Source organism: Mytilus trossulus, chromosome 3 (assembly GCF_036588685.1).
Source record: "Mytilus trossulus isolate FHL-02 chromosome 3, PNRI_Mtr1.1.1.hap1, whole genome shotgun sequence".
Classification (NCBI taxonomy): Eukaryota; Metazoa; Mollusca; class Bivalvia; order Mytilida; family Mytilidae; genus Mytilus; species Mytilus trossulus.
The window spans coordinates 5,295,126-5,320,380 of record NC_086375.1 but is presented as its reverse complement, the minus strand read 5'-3'; the positions used below and the strand labels follow the sequence as shown (position 1 = coordinate 5,320,380).

Sequence of the window (25,255 nt, the reverse complement as noted above, 5' to 3'; positions counted from 1 at the left end):
TGAAATTGATTAGATCAATGTTGTTTAAAGCTGCGGTTATTTGGTTTTAAATAGATGTGTAAAAACGGCGAATATGTGTCCCCCATTAACAAAAAATCAGGATATTTCAAACACCCTTTAATCTTACTTTTTAGATGATTATATTCAAACAAACACGTTTACAAGCTTAAGAATAGTTTGCATTTGAAGTTATCTTCATATAAAAACATCAGTATACTTCAAAAACATTGAGACCTGAACATAAACTGTAGAAAACATGAAAAGGTGTGGCGAAAATGAGCACCCCACTCTAGCTGGCAAATGTACAATTAAAAACTTACATGACTTATTAGCTTTGATATGCATTAATAGAGCTTTACAGTTAGTTGTGAAAACATATTTTGCATAATTATATATGTACCAAGTCATATTAAATAAATATGAATAAGGGAAGAAAAAGCCTACATTTTCTAACTATATATATGGTAACAGGTGTTAAAAACACATTTTGTTTTATAGTTCATCAAGTATACATCAGACATCAAGTGTTCTGACATCAGACTCAGACTTCTCTTGAACTGAATTTTAATGTGCGTATTGTCATGATTATTATGCGTTTTCTTTTCTACATTGGCTAGTGGTATAGAGGGAGGGTTGAGATCTCACAAACATGTTTAACCCGCCGCATTTTTGCGCCTGTCCGAAGTCAGGAACCTCTGTCCTTTGTTAGTCTTGTATTATTTTAATTTTAGTTTCTTGTGTACAATTTGGAAATTAGTATGGCGTTCATTATCACTGAACTAGTATATATTTGATTAGGGGCCATCTGAAGGACGCCTCCGGGTCCAGGAATTTCTTGCTACATTGAAGACCTGTTGGTGACCTTCTACTGTTGTTTTTTTCTACGGTCGGGTTGTTGTCTATTTGACACATTCCCCATTTCCATTCTCAATTTTATGTTCAGATAGTACTTTATTACAATTTTTTTCTTACTTTATCTGAAATGACTTACGTTTGATGGACAATATTTCATAGTTGAATAGACGTACATGTGACGATACTATTATAACTACAAAAAGATTCAATATTCCAAGGTATATATGTCTGTCTATTTTTATCACATACATGTACATGAACAAAATGTATGTCCTGAAGTTGCCACTATATCAGATGAACTTGTAATACTTTAATAAATGATTAATGAAGTGCACACGTTTTATTATTCCATAGTTTGATTTCACATTTATTAGTATAAACCGATACTGAAGCTATATTGTCGATTATAATTCAAAAAAATCCTAGGTTATTTTCCTCATACCAAACTCAACTTATTAGAGCCAAACACATTTTTTGTTTACATGAAAATATCTTGCAAGTTAATGGAATGTGTAAGACCTTTTTACAAATAATGGAAATCAAATAAAATCAAATTCACACCTTTGCCCTGTCAATTAGCAAAAATAAGCTTGTCTAATGAGAATTTTAATTTTTTTTTTTTTACTAGGGTCTTATATAATATGAACATGTTTATCCATGATGTCTGATTGTCAATCTTTTGAAGTGCATAACGTTTTTTATAAGTTATAAACATGATAAATACTTTAGCTTGCTACATGCATATTTGATGAACTCTGAATATTATAGTTATAGCTATAAGTGCAGATAGATTAAAGGTATAATGTATTTTTCCAACTTTTGATATCAATAGTGCTCAGTTTATAAAATTATTTTTCAGTTTATTCTCTGTTTTATTATTTATAAGCAGTAGAGATATTTTCTAAGATTTTATTATTAGATTACACATTATTTTGAGTGATGTGTATTGAGGCATTACAATGTTATATTCATTGATCGTAAGTACAGGTGTTGTACATGTGGTCGTAACAAATGTCTTCAGGGAAGATGAAGAAGGTATGTGTCTTCGTGGACAATTTTATGTACTAATTACACTTTGTGTCTTCGTGGACAACTGTATGTACTAATTACATCTTCATGTACAGTTTTCTGTACTAATTACATCTTCATGTACAGTTTTCTGTACTAATTACATCTTCGATTTCATGTACAGTTTTCTGTACTTATTTTGTTTCTTGGTGTACAGTTTCAGTGCTTAATTTTATTATATAATTTAGATACCATTTGATCATTTTTGTTACAAATACTGATACTTTTATGTTATATCATAATTTTATGTTCTGGAGACTTTGTATGTGGGTAGGCCTGAGGGCTCGAATCTAATATTAGTTTTATGAATAGTCTTGTAAAAGTCCATTGAAAATTGAAATGTTTGTATAATGTAATGTCATTGCTTTGCTTGTTTATGTTAACTTCAGTGCACTTACAAATTTATAACTTTATATGAGATTGCGGCTGATTGCCTACATGTACATGTAAATCTTGTGTACTTGTGTGGTGTATGGTTAAAACTAAAAATTGTATGGATTAATAAATTTTGGAAATAGTAAAACTGTCATTTCCCATAGGGAAGTTGCATTGAACTTATTTTAAACAATTGTTGGTTATGTGTAGAAATTTATAAAATGCCTTGAAACTTATATGTATGCACTGTAAGTAAGTTGTATGTTATATATAGATATATATAGATATTTAATCTCTAAAAACTAAATACAAGTTTACATAGAAACATACAATATAAATAAAAATATAATAGCATCATGTATTTTAAATACTAAATATAAATATTATAATGTTATATATATGCTTGCAATTTATACAAAGAAATGTGTGTCCTTTGAATGAGACAAGCCTTTTCCTTTTTGATCAGCTTTTTCATGCATACTCGCCCGAATCACTTTTGCATCCCACAGTACAATCCAACCAAACCTTTACTACGAGAACAGTTATAATACAAATGTACAAGTCTGTGAGACTTATTATATAAATTAATGAACAATAAAAGATACAAATTATGAACTTTAGAAATTAGAAATGCGCGTCTGGTGTAAATACAAAATTTAATCCTGGTATTTATGATGAGTTTATTTGCATTGCTTGTCTTTTGGTTGCTGTCTCCTTGATGTACACACTGTATTATAATAATTCTCCTATTACCTCAGCCTTTGACAAATTGATGTACACTGTATTATAATAATTCTCCTTTTACCTCAGCCTTTGACAAATTGATGTACACTGTATTATAATAATTCTCCTTTTACCTCAGCCTTTGACAAATTGATGAATTTATATATATACCAAATTATTAAATCCTAAAACAATATAAGAAAAACAATTTGTTGAAGGTAAATGATATCATTTTAATCAAGCCCCCTCAAGGTAAAAGGTCAAGTGTGTATCAGTTGTAATTTCATATCTATAAAACCTATAATTATTTTCGCACCAGTTATGTTGTTCCACTTCTGACAGGATACAATAGATTTCATATCATCTCATCTGTGACTTCCATTCATCAGTTTATGAAAAAGTATAAACATCCTACCGAAAACTAACCTTTTAATGGACATTTAATGTGTTCAAAGATGTAGGTTTGTAAATATAATGTTTGGGTGGTTAATAGAACAGTCTTGACAGTATTTTACTCTAGTTTAAAAGTTTGTTAGCAAAAGAAATGAATATTCATGTACAAATGTATATGACAACAATAACAAATTTGACCTTAATGAACTGATTTTTTTGACAATGAATTGAAGGTACATGTAGTTATGTTTTTTTAACTTTTAACATGTTAAAGATTTATTGGCAGATTTTTTTTTTTTACTGTGTAATTTTGAACAGAAACTATTTCATGATGAAAAAAGGGTGTCAGAATTTTTTTTGGGATATATTTGAAGCAAACTTATCGAGTTTTATGTACATTTCTACTAAATATTTTGTGAAATGACATCAAAATGAACTTTGAGAAAATTCTTAAAACACTTTTTTGCAGAGGAAGTTAAATCAATAAAAGATATATACAATGTACCATATATATGCAATTTTTTAAAAGGTGATTCAATTTGTAGACAGTTTCCCATTGTTTTAACATAGTTCATACAAATGAATAAAATATTATCAACACTTTTCTCATGTCCTAGAAAAACTGTTTGGTAAAAAAATATGATTATACTAGTTAAAACAATAATCTTTTTATCATACAAGTTCATTTAATCTGAGAGAGAGCACCTTTTTCTTGAAAAGAAGTGTAGATCATCAGATTGATTTTGATGATAGATGCTAAATTATATTTAATATTGCTGCCTGAATTTGTTGATTTGTATAAAAGAAATTAGTATAAAATCTTTTACTCCTCATGTAACCTGAATTATAAATGTTCCATGGTTAAGTAATCTCATGTTCACCAGCTGTGGTTATAATTGTCATTTCCAGAAATCATTAATTTTTCCTCCTTGCAGTTAAATGTCCTGTTTACAAAATTAAAACTATGAATTATTTAGAAATACTAAGAAATTTTGTATCCCAGGCATGGATTACCTTAGCCATTTTTGGCACAACTATTGGGAATTTTAGGTCCTCAATGCTTTTCGACTTAGTACTTGTTTGGCTTTATAAACAATTTGATCTGAGTGCCCTTGATAACTACTTGTACATGTTGTATGTCTTGTTTTATTGGAAAAGGTACTCATTAACAAATCAATCAAGACTTATACGATGACCTGTGACCTTCTGCTGTTTTTGGGATACGATTGCTGTCAAGCAATCTGTAGACTTTTACCATTGACCCTATGACACACTCCCTCACGTCATTCGTTTTATTCTAAACATTCGGCAACATCTCAGATTCTTATGACTGTCTTGCTTTAAAAGGTAAAAACAAGCAAAACAATTGATCATAAACAACTTTCCTGTAATGTTTTACTCATAATCTTCATGTATGATATTTTCCTTGACTTATATGCGTGTTTTAAACAATACGGAAAATCAGAATTAAACAGTATTTATATTTAGTGTTTTTATAAATTTAGAAACACGTCAGAGGGAATTCCCAAATTTTGATAACTTGCGAGAGTTCTCTGAAAGCCGATCGATAATTCTATTTCTGTCACAAGAACTGAAGTGGAGTATTTCTATATTTTACCGTTATGAAACTGATATTTGATACTGTACTCTCATAAAGAAATGGAGAACCATTCATCATATCATTTAATAAACGTTCGTGTTCCAAATCGCAAGTCGCGGTTTGTTTATGTATTAATGTCCATGCGTGGTCTCACTAATTAGAGACAAAAAGAATTGTAGAGACAAAAAGCGTCAAGAAGCGACAAGAAGAATAATATTAGCAACAAGAAACTCATTTAGCGACAAGAAAACATTTTTTTATTTATATTACTTATTCGAAATAAATATTTAAAAAATATGCGAAAGAAAACAATTTCAACGACAGGAAAGTTAATTTTGATAGGGGGGGAAATGAAACTTGTAAATCTAATTCAGTTGCTACATTTATTTACATGATATTTTATAAGGTATCACAGGAAGTATATTTGACTTTTTATTTGTTTTTAAAACCATTTTTGTACAATATATAATTAACTTGCAAAATGCATTATTTGTGCATAATTGTCCAGAAAATTCATACACAAATTGTGAAATACAAATTAAGAACTGAAATCAAACAAGAGGAAAACATAATTAAAATGTGAATATTTTTCATCATTTTATTTAGTGTATTGTCTCATTTAACGATATTTATCATGTTTATGCATATAGATTGAAGATTAAAGGAAACTGATGACAATCTTGAGTTTTCAACAGGTGTTCACTATTCAGTACAATAATTTTATATTCTGTTGCGTGTAATTGATGAAGGTGTTAATGGATGTTATTGTTGCAATAAAACAAAGGACACGCACCTAGTTAATCTCATTTGTTGCTCTTAATTGTGTATTACCTTAGAGTGAAGCCACAGCTAATGTTGGTCCTATCAGGAAAAATTAATTGTACAGTTAGGAAGGAAAAATATTTCATGTTTTTGTTTTATTAAATCCTTCAAAAGGAAGGTGACAAATCTTTGTTTTTATTTTCATTTTATAGCGTTTACATTTCCTTTGCTCTTACACATGTTTAATTTCTACATCTATCAATATGATAATAAAAAGTACACAATCTCTTCATCGATTTTTTTTTTTTATTTCTTCATCTTTCAATATAATCCTAAAAAATATTTTAATATATGTGAAAACAAAATGTATTCTTGTCGCTAAATAGCTTCTTGTTGCTTTTTGTTACTTATTATTTTTCTTCTTGTCGCTTCTTGACGCTTTTTGTCGCTAATTAGTGAGACCCCACATGCGTGTAGTTTTCCTGATTTCAAGGGGTATCAGATTGAGTGATTCCCCGCTTCATTGATTAATTTGAAACTCATGGGATTCTTTCTATGTCTGTCTGCATATGGAGGGCTATTGTTGTTGCATAATTTTAAATCACATGCATAATTTAAATTAAAATAAATGTTTCATCGTAAAAATTACCTATAACACCCCTTCAGCAGAAATGGAATCTTCCATGTTATCGTTTCGAGTTGTCTCCCTTTTCGAAGTATTCGTCAAGAAAAATTAACTCGTGAATTCCGGCAAACGTCGTATTATATTAAGAACGATCTCAATGTAAACAGAGGAGTGTGTACGGAAAGGAGTCATGCCCTCTGACCCAAAGGAACTTCAATAATTAAAGAGTAAGAAATGGGGTTCCTCCTAAACTGGTCCGCCGTTCTATATATAGCTTCGCACCGAAGGTCAGTGTAGCGATAAGTGAACACAATATGATAGGGGTCCAGTTTAGGGTTCCTCCTAGAATTACGGTGATAAGATACGGAAGCAAGTTAACTCGTTCCACGGCATTGGAACCAAAAAAGTTAACTTGTACTACTGGGAAGTCGTAACATTCAGAAAAATATATAAAAAATATGATGTTTTATGGGTTTCTGTTTGTAAACTTAATAGAAATAAAGTTGAATTACTTGAATTTTACACAGGAGTTAAATGAAAACTTAGACAAAAATAAAGAATGTTTTAAAGCATTAATGTTTTAACTGATCTTTCAAAGTAGAACATAGGCGGATCCAGCCCCCCCTTTTTTTTGTGGAAAAAATTTGGTTGATAATAAAGGGAATCATTGAAGCATGACTGGAGCGGGCCCCCTCTTAGGTCAGTCAGCGGGCTCCCCCTTAGGAAAAGTTCTGGATCTGCCACTGTAGATCTTAATCCAGAGGAAAGTTAAAACATTGCTTTAACTGTACCTTATCATAAAATTGAACATGTTGAATATGTATATATCCAATTTAAGTTAATTAAAGCTGTAATCCATGATCACAAATTGAATGCTATGTTTACAATTGTTGAAAGCCATGTGCTTTTTTTGCGGGGAAATTGCGGACCCCCTTAACAGGAATCAGTTAAATTTCATTGTTACATTTAATTATAGACAGTAAAAATAATTTTGGCAATCATTTTGACTAACTGCTAAGATTTTATTATTCATGAAAAATTTTCTTCGGGTGAAACTGTATATACCTTAATTATCTACATCTGCCACAGTATTTTCTATCCAATATACAAGGAACATAAGCTACAAATTGGTCATTGTATTTTCAAATTATATACATTTTACAGACTTAAGAGGTATTGGGTGAAAGTAACGTATATCATGTATATTCATCATTTAACACCATTTGAATGCATTTAAATAAGTTGGTACGAGTTAGTAATGGTTCGATTTTTTTTTTTTAATGGTACGAGTTTACAATGGTACAGGATAACTATAATTCGATAAAACACAATAAGTACATGGCTCATACACTTGTAACGGGGATTGGCTATTCTTTAAGTTGAGTGACTATTCAGATTGTTACATTTTGCATGTGCAGTTGAATTAGTTTAGAGAATAATACTATCCAGCTGTACCAGGGTTACCGGCCAAAAATGCTTGAGACTCGCGCATGTTCATGCTTTTTTTGCAACAGTATTCTTGGATCTATTTCTTTCCTCTTTGATCTTTTGAATTTTGGCCAAATCTCATGCATTTGTTTAATGAAAATTTGGCAGAACTGCTATACATGTGTCAATGAAAACTATGGCAATCGTATCCCTCAGAGCATTCTGCTCTTTGATTTTTTTATTTGGTCGGGTTGTTGTCTCTTTGACACATTTCCCATTTCCATTCTCAATTTTATAGTTGTTAATGTCTGTGTCATTTTGGTCTCTTGTGGACAGTTGTCTCATTGGCAATCATACCACATCTTCTTTTTTATATTTATGTTTGTCTAAGTCAGTTATTGCATCTCCACCTCTTTGCATGCTTTTTTAATCTCAAAGCACTGTTGCAGTTAGCTATTTTCATGGCTTTATATACATATATAATATATAATGCATTTCATATTATAATATGAATACATTGTTAACATCAAAACTCATATGAATTGTTCACATGCACTGACTATAGTCTTTAATTTTAGATTGTACCTGAGTACTATAAAAAAACGTTGAAGATTTATACCAAATTGCAATTCATGTACTATAAATTCAGAATTAAGAGTACTGACAAGTCACCATCCATGTCAATTCACAGTTATACACATGTTATATATAATGGTATTTCTATAAAACTGCTGTGTATGATACATAATATGCATTAGACCTTTTCTCTTTATCTTCACAGATGAATACTTTTTAACTTGCATGACTTTGTTGATGTGGTCATACATGAAAAGATATATTATAGTCTTAATAATTTATATTGCCATTATTTATCTACTCATCAAAGTTGCATACATAAACAATTCACAACAATTAGCTAGTTTAATATTACATGTATATTCAACAGAAAAAAGGGATTGCAATATGATAAAGATTCTGGTACCAATACCCCCTAATTTATCATACATGTCATACATGTCATAGATGGTATGCAAGTAATGTAAAAGCTATAGTGAAATACTAATAAATACCTGAACGTTTTGAAGGTTGCTCTCTGTCATATCTGATTTTTGTTCATAGTTTTATCAGTAAGCATGCATTAGAAAATTAGAGAAAAAAAATATTAATAGATTTAGATCGATACATGATATCAAATTTTATAAAAATAAGAATAAGAAATAGTTATCTAAATATTGAACAGGGTAGACACCGTAAATTACCGTTGGAAAAAAGATTATGTCCTCTCTGTAAAAAGGATGTAGAAGATGAATATCATTTTACTTTAAAATGTCAAATTTTAGAAAAATCTAGGCAAAAACTTTTTCAAGAATTAGAGAATATCATTCCAGATTTCACCAAAATGTCTGATGACGAAAAATTTGTATTTATGTTTACTTTTAATGAGTATGACGTAACTAAAATTATTGTCAAGGGAGTAAATGATTTATATGTGTTAAGAAACAGCCTAGCTGATAAGAAAAACTAGTGTATGTATAATTTCTTATAGTATTTGTAATGATATATTTTATAATAATTGCATCAATATGAATGTTTGTACTTGGAGACTTATAATTTGCAAAGGTATCACCTCCTCCAAAACATTTAAATATATAGTCTTATAAGAATATGAATGTTGTTTAAATTTATATGTTATATGTTTGTAATGATTGTCATATTTGTCTTGGTAACAATCCAATATTTGGATTTTACACCAATAAAATGATTTGATTTGATTTGACACCACATCTCCTTAATATCTATAGACAGATTCAATACTAATACATTTTTGTATAATTGCAGGGAGATGAAGCCAAACAAGATGCTATTACTGAGAGTAGAAACAATGCAGACAGCTTAAATAACAAGATAAACAAAGAGGAATACAATCAGGAACAAACTATTCGCCAATCTCTTAATGTAAATATTGAAAAAAACAATGAAAACGACAAAAATTCTGTTCAGCAGAGGAACTGTAATGAAACAAACAAACATACGCTAAGTCTAGATGATAAGGACCTTGTGTTACTGCCGATCAGTAGTGAAACAGACCAACAATCTGATACCTCTGTAACTCACAATACTAAAGATAACATTGCTGGGCATAGGTCAATCGAAGAACCATTGTTTTCAGTCAGTAGTAGGTCAAGCGATGACCAGTTACTGCCAGATAGTTCTACAGAACATATAGAACAACAGATTGTAAGCAATATAGATAAATGCAGTATAAGTGTTCAGGAGAAAGACGAAAGATCTAACAGTGATTCAGATATCTGTTTAGATGATGAAATTTCTAAATTAAAAGTTAATCTTGTCGACAAAGAGTCCTCCCTTGAAAAGGAAATACTTGTGAAAGACTTGTCACTTAAATCATCACGAAAGGAAACTTCAAATGAGAGTGAAATAAAAGTGATAGACTCTTCATTTGAAAATAAAACATCAGAAAAACAAATTAAAAATGAAAGTGAAATAAATGTTAAGGACTTCTCACTTGAAAATGAAACATTGAAAAAACAAATTTCAGATGCAAAAGAAATAAAAAACTCATCACTTGAAAATAAAACATCTGAAATATCAACTTCAACTGAAAAGGAAATAATTGTGGATAAATCATCACTTGAAAATAAAACATTGGAAAATCAAATATCAAATAAAATATTAGTGAAGAACTCATCGCATGAAAATAAAACAACAGAAAATGAAACACTTGAGAATGTGTCTGGTTTTGGTGTCCAATCCGAGGAGGACAGCGTAGGGTTTGATTATTCTGGGAAGGAGGAAGAGACAGAATTCACAAACAACGATATTATTTCTAAATCTGTTCCTACAAAACTTGAATGTGACGACGAAAATCTGTCAAAAACAGCTCATTCAGAAATTGATCAGGAAAACAATGGAACTGGACAAATTTCTGTTGAAACAAATGTGCAACCTCTAGAATCTATTTCCTTGTCTAGCTTGAAAGATGGCGAGTCAGATGAAAAACACAATGAACAAATTACAGATTCAGTAACATGTGATAAAACAGTTCAAGTTGTTCACGGTTTATCAAGTAAACATAATTCTAAAAACATTCAAGCTCGACGTTTAAAACTTGATGCTTTAGTTGCTAACATTAAATCCCTTAAAACTGCAGAACTCCAGGAGAATTCAGAACTCCATGACAATTTGCAGGATGAGGTTGATTCAAGTTTTGATAGACCTTTAACAGGAGTAATACAGAGTTCAAAAGAGTCAGAACAGGACACTTCTGACAACAAAAGTGATTCTACAATTCAAGTTAAAAAAGAGAATGTGGTTGAGATTGAATCTGTTCACTCAGGAAATAGTACTTTGTCAGAAATATCTGAATCGGAAGAAAATATTATTGTTGATGAAAATTATGAAAAAGTAGAAGGAAAAATTTCAGTTTTGAAAACTAAAATAAAAGTTGAAGATTCTAATTGTTGTGCTAATGTTGCAGTGTTGGCTGATTCAAATTCTTCTAATGCAGACAAAAACTTAAGTGATGAAGTTCAAAATTTAAAATTTAAACTTGAACATGTTGAAGTAGAAAACTATGATGAAAAACAATCAAAACGTACAAAATTTGATTGTGATGAATTAAATAAATCAAAAGTATCAGAAAATAAAAGTGATGAAGTTCAAGATTTAATTAAAATTAAAACTAGTGATAGCGGAAAAAGTTCAGTCTCAACTGAAAATTCAATAGAAGAAGTTCAAGATTCTAATTCAAAAGCAGTGACTAAAAGTGGTGACACAAAAATTAAAGTTGAAGATTTAAACCCAAAGACCACTTCACATTGTGACAATGCTTTATTGCAATCTGATAATTGTAATATAAAGTCAGAAAGAGGCTGTGAAGATGTGGATGAAGATATTGAAATTGATGTAGAAAAATTGGACGATATAAGTGATAACTTATTGCTATTACAGAGTGCAGACAATAATAAATTAAAATCTGAAAATATCAACAAAAACAGTGATTCTGAAGAAGAGATAACAAAAAACACTCAAAATGAATCTGGTGAAAAATCCAAACCTCAGTTTTTAAAACCTCCAATTTTTCATTTTGATAGTCAAGGCGATAAGAAAATAAGTGATGTTATTGGGAACAAACAAGCTGTTGTTTTCTTAGGAGAGCGCGTCACAAAAGACAGGAGTATAGAGGAGACAAATAAACTGATAAAACTGGCAGACCTTTCACAAGATTCAAATCAAGACGAGGCTAGCAAACTAACCAAACTGGCAAACGTTAAGCCTAAGAAACCAGTCAAAAAAATTGAAATGATTCGTCAACCAGTTCGTAGAATGAAACGTGTGGCCAGCTTAAACGCATTAGCTATGGTCAATATTTTATTTGGGAAAGAGGAATCTCCAAGAAGTAAGAAATCTTCTGATAGCAAAGCTGCCAACAAAAAAGTAATATCAAATAAAAGTTTGTCAAAAGCCAAAATGCTTTTAGAGGCAAAAGTTAAAAGTATATTAAAGAAAGCCAAATCTGATGACCAATTCAGTGAAAATGTCCGAGTAAAGAAGGAGAAAACTTCACCAGGAAAAATAACTCAAATTCAAAAGTCGTTAGCGAAACTGACACTGGATTCACCTCCGTCAAAGCTGGTGACAAAAGTTGTTTCTCCAAAGATGTTAGCAAAAGCATCTCCAGCAAAATCACCAACAAAAGTATCCTCACCTTGTAAATCCCCGTCTAAAGTTTCTTCACCATCCAAATCACCAACCAAAATTTCTCCTCCAAAGTCACCATCTAAAGTTGCAAAATCACCAACAAAGGCAAAACCCAATGCAAGTGCTGAAAAAAACCCAACTAAAAACTTAAAAGAAGCAAAAGCAAGTAAAAAGAAAATTGCTGATAAAAAAGAAGTAAAATGTAACATTTCTGACAATGAAAAAACTGTGAATAAGAAAACTGTGTTGTCTGAGGAAGATAAAATTAAAAAGCCTAGAAGAAAGAAGGGAGAGCTGATGAGAGCAGCAAGAACCCATTCCTTTCCTGAGGCTAAAATGAAAACAAACATTGCAAGCAGTATTGACACAAACAACATCAGCAAGGACAAAAAGGATGAAAAATGTGTCAACTGTCAAAAAGGTTTGAATGAAAAGTCAAAAAATGACTCGCGCAGTAGTTACAAACAAGATGATAAAAACAGTAGTACTTATACAGACAACAATGTGCAATATAACATGGGACACGTAGAAAGTGGAGGTTACAGTACACATAGCTATGGCGTTATTCAGAATCTGACAGGAACATGTGTTCATTGCTCTCAGAACATGTATAGTTCTCAGGGACCGAGTGGTTTTATGATGGGGCAACCTGGAGGTTTAGTGAGTCCATGTCCGACGTTTACGATCGGCAGTGTTCCCATGGTGCAGTACCATCATCCATTCAGTGCTGGGTATCCAATACAGTATCAGAGTCATAACACTCTACCTCATTGTGGTGAGTCAAATTTAAGTTGAAAGTAAAAAGTCAAATTAAAGTATAAGATCCAACATATTATCCATGATTTTGATACAAGCTGGATAAGCCACTTTCCTGTCCCACTATAGCTATGTTTATACATGCCAGGCAACATATAATTGGCAACATGCAATCTTTATATTTGAAAAAGTCAAAGAAAATAGATAAAAAAGAAAGACATGGCATAAGTCAAATCCTTAACCATGTTAACATGGTGTTGTAAAAAATTGGCAGTTCGTAAAAAATTGGCAGAGTTGAAGAAGTTTTAAGAGTAAGATGGACCATTGTAGACCACTATTACAAATGGGTGGAATCAGAAAAAATGAGGCAAAAGTGTGACGAGCATGGTCAAAAATAAACATATTTTTGGGGGTTCAGGATTTGTCTCACCACCTTCACCATATCATTTATTTTATGAAACTTAAGTGTCCAGACAAAGCATTAAGACATTAAGAATAATTTTAACTTTTAATAACTAACAAAATCAGTAATTTGAACAAATACAACTAAACATATACACATGATTTACATCAATTAAGAATACATTAAAAGCATAAACATATTTCCTATTAATGCCAGGTTGATTAAGGAACATTTGGATACCAAATTCTCTATACATTATCGCCATCAATTTGAAAAAAAATCCTGTTTTAGCACTTTATGTATGGCAGATTATGAATGACCTGGTTATAAAAGTTTAAATACAGAAAAAAATTACTTAAGAATATTAACAAAAACACCTTTCCATTAAAGACGCAACTTTTGGTAACAATCAGCAAAAAAAAAATATACCAATATAGGCTACACTTTTAAAGTAATCATCTTTTTAGAAAAGCATCCATTTCTGGGATTTTGTCACACTCCTGACATATTTGACACATATCATATATATCAAAAAATATATAATATGATTGCATTTATCACATGTTGGAAGAAAAGTATCAAAAACCAGAAGGCAATTCTATCGAAATTTCATGAAATTATTGAATATATAGAATATGTTCTCTTTTTTTTTAATCAACATAAGGGTGGAATCAGAAAAAATTAAGATTTTAACATATTGGGGCATATTGTTTCCCCCATTATATTTAGGAAAGTAAATTAAATGTCAAACCAACAAGTTCAATACCAGCTAACTTGCAGCCAAATTTCATTTAGATATCTTGTACCAGCCAAAAGTTTTATTAAAAAAACATGTCAAATTTGTCAGGAGTGTGACGCTTTTTGTGTGACAGGATTTTTTTTTAATAATTTACATGTTGAGTAAAAATTATTATGATGAATGCATGTATATGAAGATGGTTTATAAACATTCTTCAATACTAGGTTTTGTAGATTATAGATTGGTGTTATCATTGCACAAATATTATGTAAATAAATATACATTATGAAAAGGTATGTACCAAAAATTAATATTGGCAAAATTTGATAATTTCTAAATTAAAGTGTTATGGTTGTATTTTAAAGGAGTATTTGTGTGTAAAACTGGTAAGTATTTATTGTATACATGTATAAGCTATCCATAAAAGGCTATACAGACATCCCGAGGTGCATAATTCACATATTGGATTAACTTCTATACAAGCACCCAAAAATGTCAGGAGTGTGACAACTGTCAAATTTATATAATGCTTTTCATCTTACATTGTTATTTATTTTTCAGAAGCACCTGTTCCATAGAGAAGAAAAACATTTAGTGCAGCTGTGATAATCTATATGTTGAATCTACACACTTGATTTTTAGATGTCAGGAGTGTGACACTTTTTTTTATACATTCAATGACATACATTGTTTAAATTTTGTATTTACTAACCTTCTTCTATCAAAATTTTGACACCAAGTAACAATGGATCATTTTTTTTAATATGTAATTAAAATTTAAACAATGTCATTGAATGTATAAAAAAAGTGTCACACTCCTGACATCTAAAAATCAAGTGTGTAGATTCAACATATAGATTATCACAGCTGCAATAAATGTTTTTCTTCTCTATGGAACAGGTGCTTCTGAAAAATAAATAACAATGTAAGATGAAAAGCATTATATAAATTTGGTACATGTTTAAAGACAGTTGTCACACTCCTGACATTTTTGGGTGCTTGTATAGAAGTTAATCCAATATGTGAATTATGCACCTCAGGATGTCTGTATAGCCTTTTATGGATAGCTTATACATGTATACAATAAATACTTACCAGTTTTACACACAAATACTCCTTTAAAATACAACCATAACACTTTAATTTAGAAATTATCAAATTTTGCCAATATTAATTTTTGGTACATACCTTTTCATAATGTATATTTATTTACATAATATTTGTGCAATGATAACACCAATCTATAATCTACAAAACCTAGTATTGAAGAATGACTATAAACCATCTTCATATACATGCATTCATCATAATAATTTTTACTCAACATGTAAATTATTAAAAAAAAATCCTGTCACACAAAAAGCGTCACACTCCTGACAAATTTGACATGTTTTTTTAATAAAACTTTTGGCTGGTACAAGATATCTAAATGAAATTTGGCTGCAAGTTAGCTGGTATTGAACTTGTTGGTTTGACATTTAATTTACTTTCCTAAATATAATGGGGCAAACAATATGCCCCAATATGTTAAAATCTTCATTTTTTCTGATTCCACCCAAATCATTAAATAAATAAGAATATAATACCATATAAATTAACTCATCATCATTGATCATAGATACCAGTATTGAAGTTTCATATTTGTGCCAGACACATGTTTTGTCTTCAAAAGACTCGTCAGTGACGCTCCAATAAAAAAAGTTAAAAAGGCCAAATAGAGTACAAAGTTGAAGAGCATATACTGTAAAATACTGTTAAAAAATTTGTGGGTATCAAAAGCAAGCTCAAGTAACATAACAAAATGGACAGCTGCCTATGCAAAGTATGATAAGTTTGAAATGATATCTAGGTACTTTACCAATTCTTAATGTAGAACAAAATGCTACATGGACATGATGGATATCACAATGTCAAATGAATGTGTTAAATTAGATTTGAAATATTATTAAAATTATTTGTATTTTTATACATTTACAGTTATATCTTTCTATTACAGGTTGTCCATCATGTTACTATTACACGCCTACAGCCTCCCCGTTACATCATGACACGTGTCATCACAATGTACCTCCACCATCTTACACAGCGCTACGTGATGTCAACGATCCAGGGCATACAGGAGGCAGTGTGGATCCAAAACGTTCGTCAATACAAAACATGGGAGATTCTTCACATACAGAAGCTGGGAAATCGTCAACAAAACATGACGACATGGATCCTGAAATAGACGTTGTTGGAAATGCATCATCAAATCGTTCTACATGTAATAGTTTTAATACTCTTAAGGGAGGTAATGAGGATTTAGACGTTGAAATTGATGTTGTGGGTGGTGTGCCACCTTTGACCTTCTCTGAGAAGGATATTATAGTAGAAACAGTGAAAAAGAAGAAAAAGAAAGAAAAGGAAATAAAAGAAAAAACACCAAAAAGTGAAAAATCAGGGAAAAAGAAAGAGAAATTTTCAGCTTCAGATAAAGAAAATAAAACAAAAAGTGTAAAGAAAAGAAAAGATAGTGAGAATAGTGAAAGTGACAAAAATGTTAAGAGGAAATTAGAATTGAAAGAAAAAGAAGAAGAAAAATCTGATAGTTCTGATGAATCACCAAAAACAGCAAAATCTACTAAAAAGAAAAGTATCAGTGAATCATCAGGGGAGATTACCACTAAACTCTCAAAAAAGAAATCAATAAGTGATTCTACAGATGTTGCTAAAAAAGGGAAAAAGAAAAGTGTAAGTGAATCCCTGGAAGTGACAAAAACAATAAAAAAGAAAAAAAGTACTGATGAAGAAAAAACAGTGAAAAAGAAAAACTTAAGTAAGTCATCTGATGCAATAAAAATAGGAAAAAAGAAAACCTTGAGTCAGTTAGCTATTGATATAAAAAAAGCAAAACAAAACAGTTTGAGTGAGTTGTCTAATTCAATAAAAACAGGGAAAAAGAAAATCGTGAGTGAATCGACTGATGTAGTTAAAACAGGAAAAAAGAAAACTTTAAGTGAATCGTCAGATGTGACAAAAAAAGGAAAAAAGAAAAGCTTGAGTGACTTGTCTGATACAGTAAAAAAAGGAAAGAAGAAAAGCTTGAGTGAATCAGGAGATGAATCACTCATTGAAGTGAAAAATAAAAGTTTGGAAGAGTCACCATCTGCACTGAAAACAGGAAAACAGAAGAGCTCCAAAGTGTCACAAGATTGGACAAAAACAGCGAAAAAGAAAAGCTTGAGTGAATCAGGAGATGAATCACTCATTGAAGTGAAAAATAAAACTTTGGAAGAGACGCCTTCTGTAGTGAAAACAGGAAAACAGAAGAGCTCAAAAGTTGAGGTAAAAACAGGGAAAAAGAAAAGCTTGAGTGAATTACCAAATGAAAATAGACCTGCAAAGAAGAAGAAATTAAGTATATCTTCAGGTGAAACAGACAGTTCTAAAAAGAAAGGTCCAAAAACACCAACAGTTGACACTGCAAGTGGTAAAGGAGTAAAGAAAAAAACAGTTAGCAAATCAGAAAATAAATCAGAAAATAAATCTACTGATAGTTTACAAAGTAAGCCTAGTAAATCTTTGGGTAAAGTAGAAAACAAAAAACCTACAAAACGGAAAAGTACTGATGATGTGTTTACAAGTGATTCAAAATCAGAAGCTAAACAAAGAAAACTGTCCACGACTGAAAATACAAAATCATCAAAAGATAAAATACAGCTGTATAACAGAAGTAAAAGTGTGGATGCTAAAGTGTTGAAGGATAAAAATGAGATATCTAAAACTTATCCAAAAAGACGACGTGTAGCATCGTTTGATCGGCAGCTAAGTACTGAATCTGTAGTCGTTCGGAGGAAGAAATCAACCACATCAACCAAGAATACATCTCTTAATGTTGTTCCAATTGAGAAGAAAAAGCCAGAAGTAAAGAAATTGAAGAAAAGAAATCACAACTGGGAATTTAAATTTCCTCCTGAGAAACGAAAAATCATGGTATGTTGATAAATTTTTGTATTAAATGATATCTAGCTGTTACAAAAGTTTTAAAAAATTGAAAAAGCATTTGTTGACAGTAAAGTTACATGTAAGTCTATATTCGAATGTATGAAAAGATAAATTAGACCTTACAAATATTTTCTTGATAGATACTTGCTTAATAGATTGATATGACATTGTATTGATAGATTATCTATGTTGAACCGTAACCATGAGAGAGTTTCTAAGCTTCTTTATCATTGTAAAGACTGTAGCTCTGAGATCAGATGCAAGTCAGATCCTTCCTCTTGTTTAAAACTCTGATAATTAGTTTATAATTATCTTCCAAGGAAACATCAATGAAGTGAGATTATTATTTCAAGTAATCTCATTCTACAATGTTCTAGGAAAGGATAAAATCCATCTGATGTGTAGTATATATAATATTTAAGGAATGCCTATAATATTTTTCTGTCTATCAAGAAATAACATAAAAAATTGGGTGCATACTGAATAACGCGTGTAGCGGGTTATTTAACAGTGTTATTTCGAATAGACAGAAAAATATTACAGCCATTTCTTATAATTTTTTAAACCGTAGAAAACCATGAAAAAACGTTGATGACGTCACAGTCACATGACTAAATTATGTCTATGGGCTCATACAAAATAATGTCAACCTATCAGAAGACGTGTTACATCCAAAATTAAATTATTTTGCAATACATACATGACATATATAAACATTCTCTATTTTACAGGTCTCAGGGTCCATGGTTGAGAGAGAGTGTTACCCAGCTATCATTCATACTGATGGAGATATCATTTACATCCGTGATGTCGTCATTCTACGCTCAGGTCCACGTAAAACAGACATTCCATACCTAGGAAAGGTCACAGCTTTCTGGGAAGAAAATGGTTAGTGATAAATAGAAATAAGAAGATGTGGTATGAGTGCCAATGAGACAACTCTCCATCTATTGCCATCCAAGTCATAATGTTTTAAAAAGTGAAAAATAATAGGTCAAAGTATTAAAGTAAGGCCTTCAACACGGAGCCTTGCATATTTATTACTTTGTTAAGTTTTGAACTTTCCTAGGTTTTGTTGGTATTAGATATATATAGGTTATAATAAAGTTTCAAAAATCTATTTAGAATTATATTTTTATAAATAGTAAATTCATTTGTTAAATAGAGGTATGTTAATACTTGACATATATGTATACACCTTGTATTATTCTAAAGCAATATTGTTGCTATTAATGCAATAAAGATTCATTCAATACTGTCTACTTTAGCAATGAAACCAATAAAAATTCAAGAAAAGAAGAAAATACTCTATAAAAATTATCTGAATAACTAAGGGAGATAACTCTAAAAATGATTTGCACTCTTTGGCCTGAACATAGCTCAATGATGACTTACAGATGGAGTTCTTCTTTTGTCTCATTTGTATCTCATTATCAGCATAAGATAAAGAAATATCATGAAAGAGCTTTAAAAAACAATGGTGTAAAATAAAAAAGGAAATGAACAATTTGTACTAGTAAATCAGAAAACAAGAAAAAAAAAGAAAAAAAATATGATATAAAGAAAATGAATAATACAGAAAGCAGGGTTGGTAGAACATGTAGAAAAAGACTTATTAATCTGAGCAATAAAAAAAATATGAAAAAATTAATGAACAAAACAGTCATTTTGACTCTGTTTTACTTTGTGATTACATGTAATATTAATCTGACAAAAACATGCCATGCATTCGTGTTAAGGTGGTACCTAACACTACAGGGGGATAACTCTGTAAAGTCAGCTAAACATTTTTATTACATTGTGTTGTAAAAAGAATATTAAGCTTCTCAATGATCAAAATTGGTGTTTGTCAAACTGCTATATAACAAGTGTATTTTTCTGACAAACGGTTGGAAATTTTTATATTTTTGTTAAAGGGTAAAAGTAAACACTTTGACAAAATTTTATAAAAATTAAACGAGCCAAATTAATTTTAGTCAATGTGTTGGGTACCACCTTAACTTTGATTTTCTTTATTAATCAGATGAGATGATGATGGGTTTACTGTGGTACTATCACCCAGAACATACAGACTCTGGTCGACTTCCTCACCATCTACAGAATGAGATCTTTGCCTCCAAACATCGTGACGAGAACAGTGTGGCCTGTATTGATGATAAAGGATATGTCCTCACATATAATGAATACTGCAGGTATAATTGGGTTTGTAATGAATACTGCAGGTATAATTGGGTATATAATGAATACTGCAGGTATAATTGGGTTTTATGTTCACTAGATGTACAATACATGGAAAAAGTTAGATAATAAAAAATAATGGACTCCGCCAAGGAAAATTCAAAAGGGAAAGTACCTTATCAAATGGCAAAATCAAAAGCTCAAGCGCATTTAACACGAATGGAAAATAATTGTTATATTCCTGACTTGGATCAGCAATATCCCCATGTATAAAATGGTAGACAAAACCTGATTTATATCTACATGTAGATAAAATTCACTTGTATTACAGTCTGGCCATAAAAAAATTTATTCCTCTTATCATTTTTGTCGAGCCTGCAACTTTTATTGCAGAAAGCTCAACATAGGGATAGTAATCCGGCGGCGGCGGCGGCGGTGTTAGCTCACTTCTTAAAAGCTTTATATTTTAGTAGGTAGAAGACCTGGATGCTTCATACTGTGTATATAGATGCCTCATGTTACGAACTTTCCATCAGTCACATGTCCAATGTCCTTGACCTCATTTTCATGGTTCAGTGACTACTTGAAAAAAAAGTTAAGATTTTTTGTAATGTTAAATTCTCTCTTATTATATGTAATTGGATAACTATATTTGGTATGTGCGTACCTTGCAAGGTCCTTATGCCTGTCAGACAGTTTTCACTTGACCTCGACCTCATTTCATGGATCAGTGAAAAAGGTTAAGTTTTCGTGGTCAAGTCCATATTTCAGATACTATAAGCAATAGGTCTAGTATATTCGGTGTATGGAAGGACTGTAAGGTGTACATGTCCAACTGGCAGGTGTCATCTGACCTTGACCTCATTTTCATGGTTCAGTGGTTATAGTTAAGTTTTTGTGTTTTGGTATGTTTTTCTTATACTATATGCAATAGGTCTACTATAATTGGTGTATGGAATGATTGTAAGGTGTACATGTCTAGCTGACAGGTGTCATCTGACCTTGACCTCATTTTCATGGTTCAGTGGTCAAAGTTAAGTTTTTTAGTTTTGGTCTATTTTTCTAATACTTTATGCATAAGGTCAACTATATTTGGTGTATGGAAATATTTTATGATCTATATGTAGGTTACCCAGGTTTTATTTGACCTTGACCTCATTTTCACGGTCCATTGCTAAGTTTTAAGTGTTTGTGTTTTGGTCTGTTTTTCTTTATTTATAAGCAATAAGTCAACTATATTTGTTGTATTGAAGAATTGTTAGCTGTACATGTCTGCCTGGCATGGTTCTTCTGACCTTGACCTCATTTTCATGGTTCATTGATCAATGTTTCATTTTTTTGGTTAATGTTGAGTTTATGTGGCTTTATATTTAGGTCTATAAAGATAGTATCAAGGATTAGTAAAGAAGGCGAGACATTTCAGTGTGTGCACTCTTGTTACATTTTGTTTAGTTTTCTTTTATTCCTATCTGATTATTGACTTTTCGAAACAAGAACCTAGCTAATTTCACCACTGTATTCTGTGCCGTATGATATTTCTCTATCAGATATCTTTATCAACTGTTTTATGAATTTACATATACATCAAGTCATTTGTACATTTCATTCTGCTTTATAGGTACAGAGGTGAGAAGTGCCGAGTAGAGAGTAACCTTTCTCCTAGACCAATGATGTTTCCTGTCCTAGATGATAACCCCCGATCTCAGAGAATCCCTGCCCCTGATGTCGACAGTAATACAGTGTATATGTGTAGACAGGTGTATGACTTTAAATTGAAAAGAATTCTCAAAAATCCGTCATAGCATCAGGGATTATTTTGAACTTCAATTTTCTATGTACAACATCTTTATATATATATTTGTACTTTGGGTTTATTTTTAATCATGTAAAATCAGCTGCTCTTGTGTCAAAAAATTTTGTTGACTTTAATTTTATTTCGTTAAATATTCATACCATTATTTTCACCTAAGATGCATGATATGGGTCAATGAAATAGAATTAAATATAAAATAGACAAAACTCTTAAATTATGTACTGAAATGCCCTTATTATCTTTTAATGAAAACTCAAATTTAGATAATTTGTTTTTTGTAATATGAGAAAATTTCTAGAAAAAAATTCTTTGTTTAAAAACATACTAGGTTGGTCATTTGACACTTGATTTATAGCAGTTTAAAAAAAAATGTAATTTTGACTTCTTTACAACTTGCTACTTTGTACTTTTGAACTTTTTTTGATTTTTTTATAAAGTTTATCAAAATAAGTCATAAATTTTTACATATTGTCTAATTTGTTACAATAAGTTCAGTGGTAGATTTATAAAAAAATATCTTTTCTAGGTATAATGCAATTGTAAGGGCTATATAATGCGATAATGGTGCGTTTCATGTAAGGTAATGCTTTGTTGGAAAATTTTTGAGTAGTTTCTGTTATAAGAAGCACTGATAATATATTGGGAATATTTAACACTATAAAATTTTAGTGTATTTAAAGTTGATCAGGTGCCATTATTTTTCAGTTCATACATTTTTTATATCATACTCATTTGTTTTCCATTTTGTATGAAATGTTTTACATGTTCAAGGAGATTTCATTTTGTATATGAAACTTTTGGACTTGATCTTTTGTTGTCTGATGATATTTGTGCAAATCTTGTTTTTATCTAGTCCCATATAAAGCACAATTGTTAGTTTTGTTGTAAATTTTTATTTCATGTTCATGTTACAAATGCATTTATATATTGTTATTATTATTTGTTTTATGAAATTCTTAAAAACAAATTGAATGTCATGTTGTTACGGGGAAATTGTTTTATTGTGAAAGGTTTTAAATGTGATGTCTTTTTTGTAGAAAATCTCTAGAATTTATATTAAGTTTGTATATATTGTTGTGTTTGTACAAATAATAAAAATTGTTGTTAGGAATAAATGTTTAAAATTAATGTACTTTATATTGACAAATGTCTAAGATCTGTTTTCATTTTGGATGGTAACAAGTTACCTCCCTTTGATTTTTAAGAGTTGTCTTTCATGTTTGCATGTATGTATCTTATGTTAAAGTTCTGTAAGGGAAATTCTTTGACACAAATCATATTTTATGTTCTAATATAAGAATAAGGAGATATGGTATAATTACCAATGAGACACCTATCTCCAAAGTTCAAATGAAGTGAATGAAAGCAATTATAGGCAACCATATGGCCTTCAAAACTGTTATGAGGTTATGTTACATTGAAAGAATCAGGTGTGTCTTAGATTTTGAGTCTTAACTCGTATAAACATTTTATTGTTTACTTAAATTTTATTTCATTTCAAAACCAAATATATAAATAAGATAAAATTTGAAGAAACTACTGTGTTTCAACAAATAAGGGGAGATAATTTTATTTTGCAGCAAATATTTCTTTACAATTGGAGTTGCTTTATGTTAAAAGATTTTTATATGAGAAGCCTGTCATTTATTTTGATAAAATGTATTAAGAACCTGATTACAAGATAGTTGGTTTGAATATTGTTGAATAAGTCCAAAACATGGTATTTAGTAAAGTGCTGCCCTAGAATCTCTTGTTATAAATTTAGGGTTGTGTAAAAATTTACATATTTATATTATTGGGAAAGAATATGTGGAGTTATACAAAATGTTAAAGGTGAAAAGGTCATCATCAAGTTTGTGTGATTATTTGTATAACACTTATGCCACTGAGTCAGACTGAGATAAGATGCAGAATATCAGAGGTCAAAAGGTCAATACATGTTTGTGTGATTTTTGGGTATATTATTGGTACCACTGAGGGAGAATGTGTGTCATAATGCTGGATGTCAGAGGTTAAACGGTCAATGTCAGATTTGTGCGATTTGTTGGTATAACGTGTATGCTACTATGTCAGAGGTTAAAAGGTCAATGTCAGGTTTGTGCGATCTGTTGGTATTAAATGTATGCCACTGAGAGCACACAGGATGACAAAGGTTATAAGGTTCATATCTGGTTTGTGTTATTTGTACCAATAGGAAAGGATGCAGAATGTAAGAGGTCAAAAGATCAACAAAATGTATAGCCAATGGCCCATTGTTAACACACTTCAAAGATATTCTACTGAGAATAAAGTGAGAAGCCTGTTTATAAAAGGCATTTAAAAGAAGACATATTTAAAATGCCCCTTATTCAGAGAAGACTTAATGAAAGTCTTGTGCAGTATGATTTAGGAGTGATATTAAATGTATGACCACACATTCATTTTAATATCATTATTATTCAACTTTGTTGGTCCATTTTTCATGACAAAATTTCTTGTAAATGTTCACCATTCAGTGCAGATATTATTTTAATGGTAAACTCTTAGGGTACTCAACAGTTTTCACAGACAAAAATATCAAATATCCCGTTTGTTTCAATGGTTTAATCTATGTTGATCTTGTTTACACAAATTTAAAAACATTACCTTTGGGGTTTTTTTTTTGGGAGGAGGGAGGGAGGAGGGAATAGTATAAAAATAAATTTGGATTTTATTGAAATATTTTAAAATTATCTAGTGAACTAAAAATAAAAAAATAAAGAACCTGTAGCCTTCTATGTTAATTTTTTTCATGTGCTTAGTTCCTTTTCTTTGTAAGTCACAAATACCAAGAAATGAAGTCAATTAAAGCC

The 25,255-nt window shown here is 30.6% G+C and overlaps 1 protein-coding gene across 1 annotated transcript in view; it reads left to right on the top strand.

Moving 5' to 3' along the window:
- LOC134710040 (uncharacterized) overlaps positions 1–24,484 on the top strand; it is a 32,450-nt gene extending 7,966 nt beyond the window's left edge. The window contains exons 2-6 of the mRNA XM_063570193.1: positions 9,669–13,326; positions 16,446–18,421; positions 19,165–19,321; positions 20,457–20,625; positions 22,230–24,484. Of these exons, the coding sequence (XP_063426263.1) occupies positions 9,669–13,326; positions 16,446–18,421; positions 19,165–19,321; positions 20,457–20,625; positions 22,230–22,413 (6,144 nt within the window). The 3' untranslated portion in view covers positions 22,414–24,484. The remainder of the gene's footprint in view (positions 1–9,668; positions 13,327–16,445; positions 18,422–19,164; positions 19,322–20,456; positions 20,626–22,229) is intronic.
- The last annotated feature ends 771 nt before the right edge of the window (positions 24,485–25,255 follow it).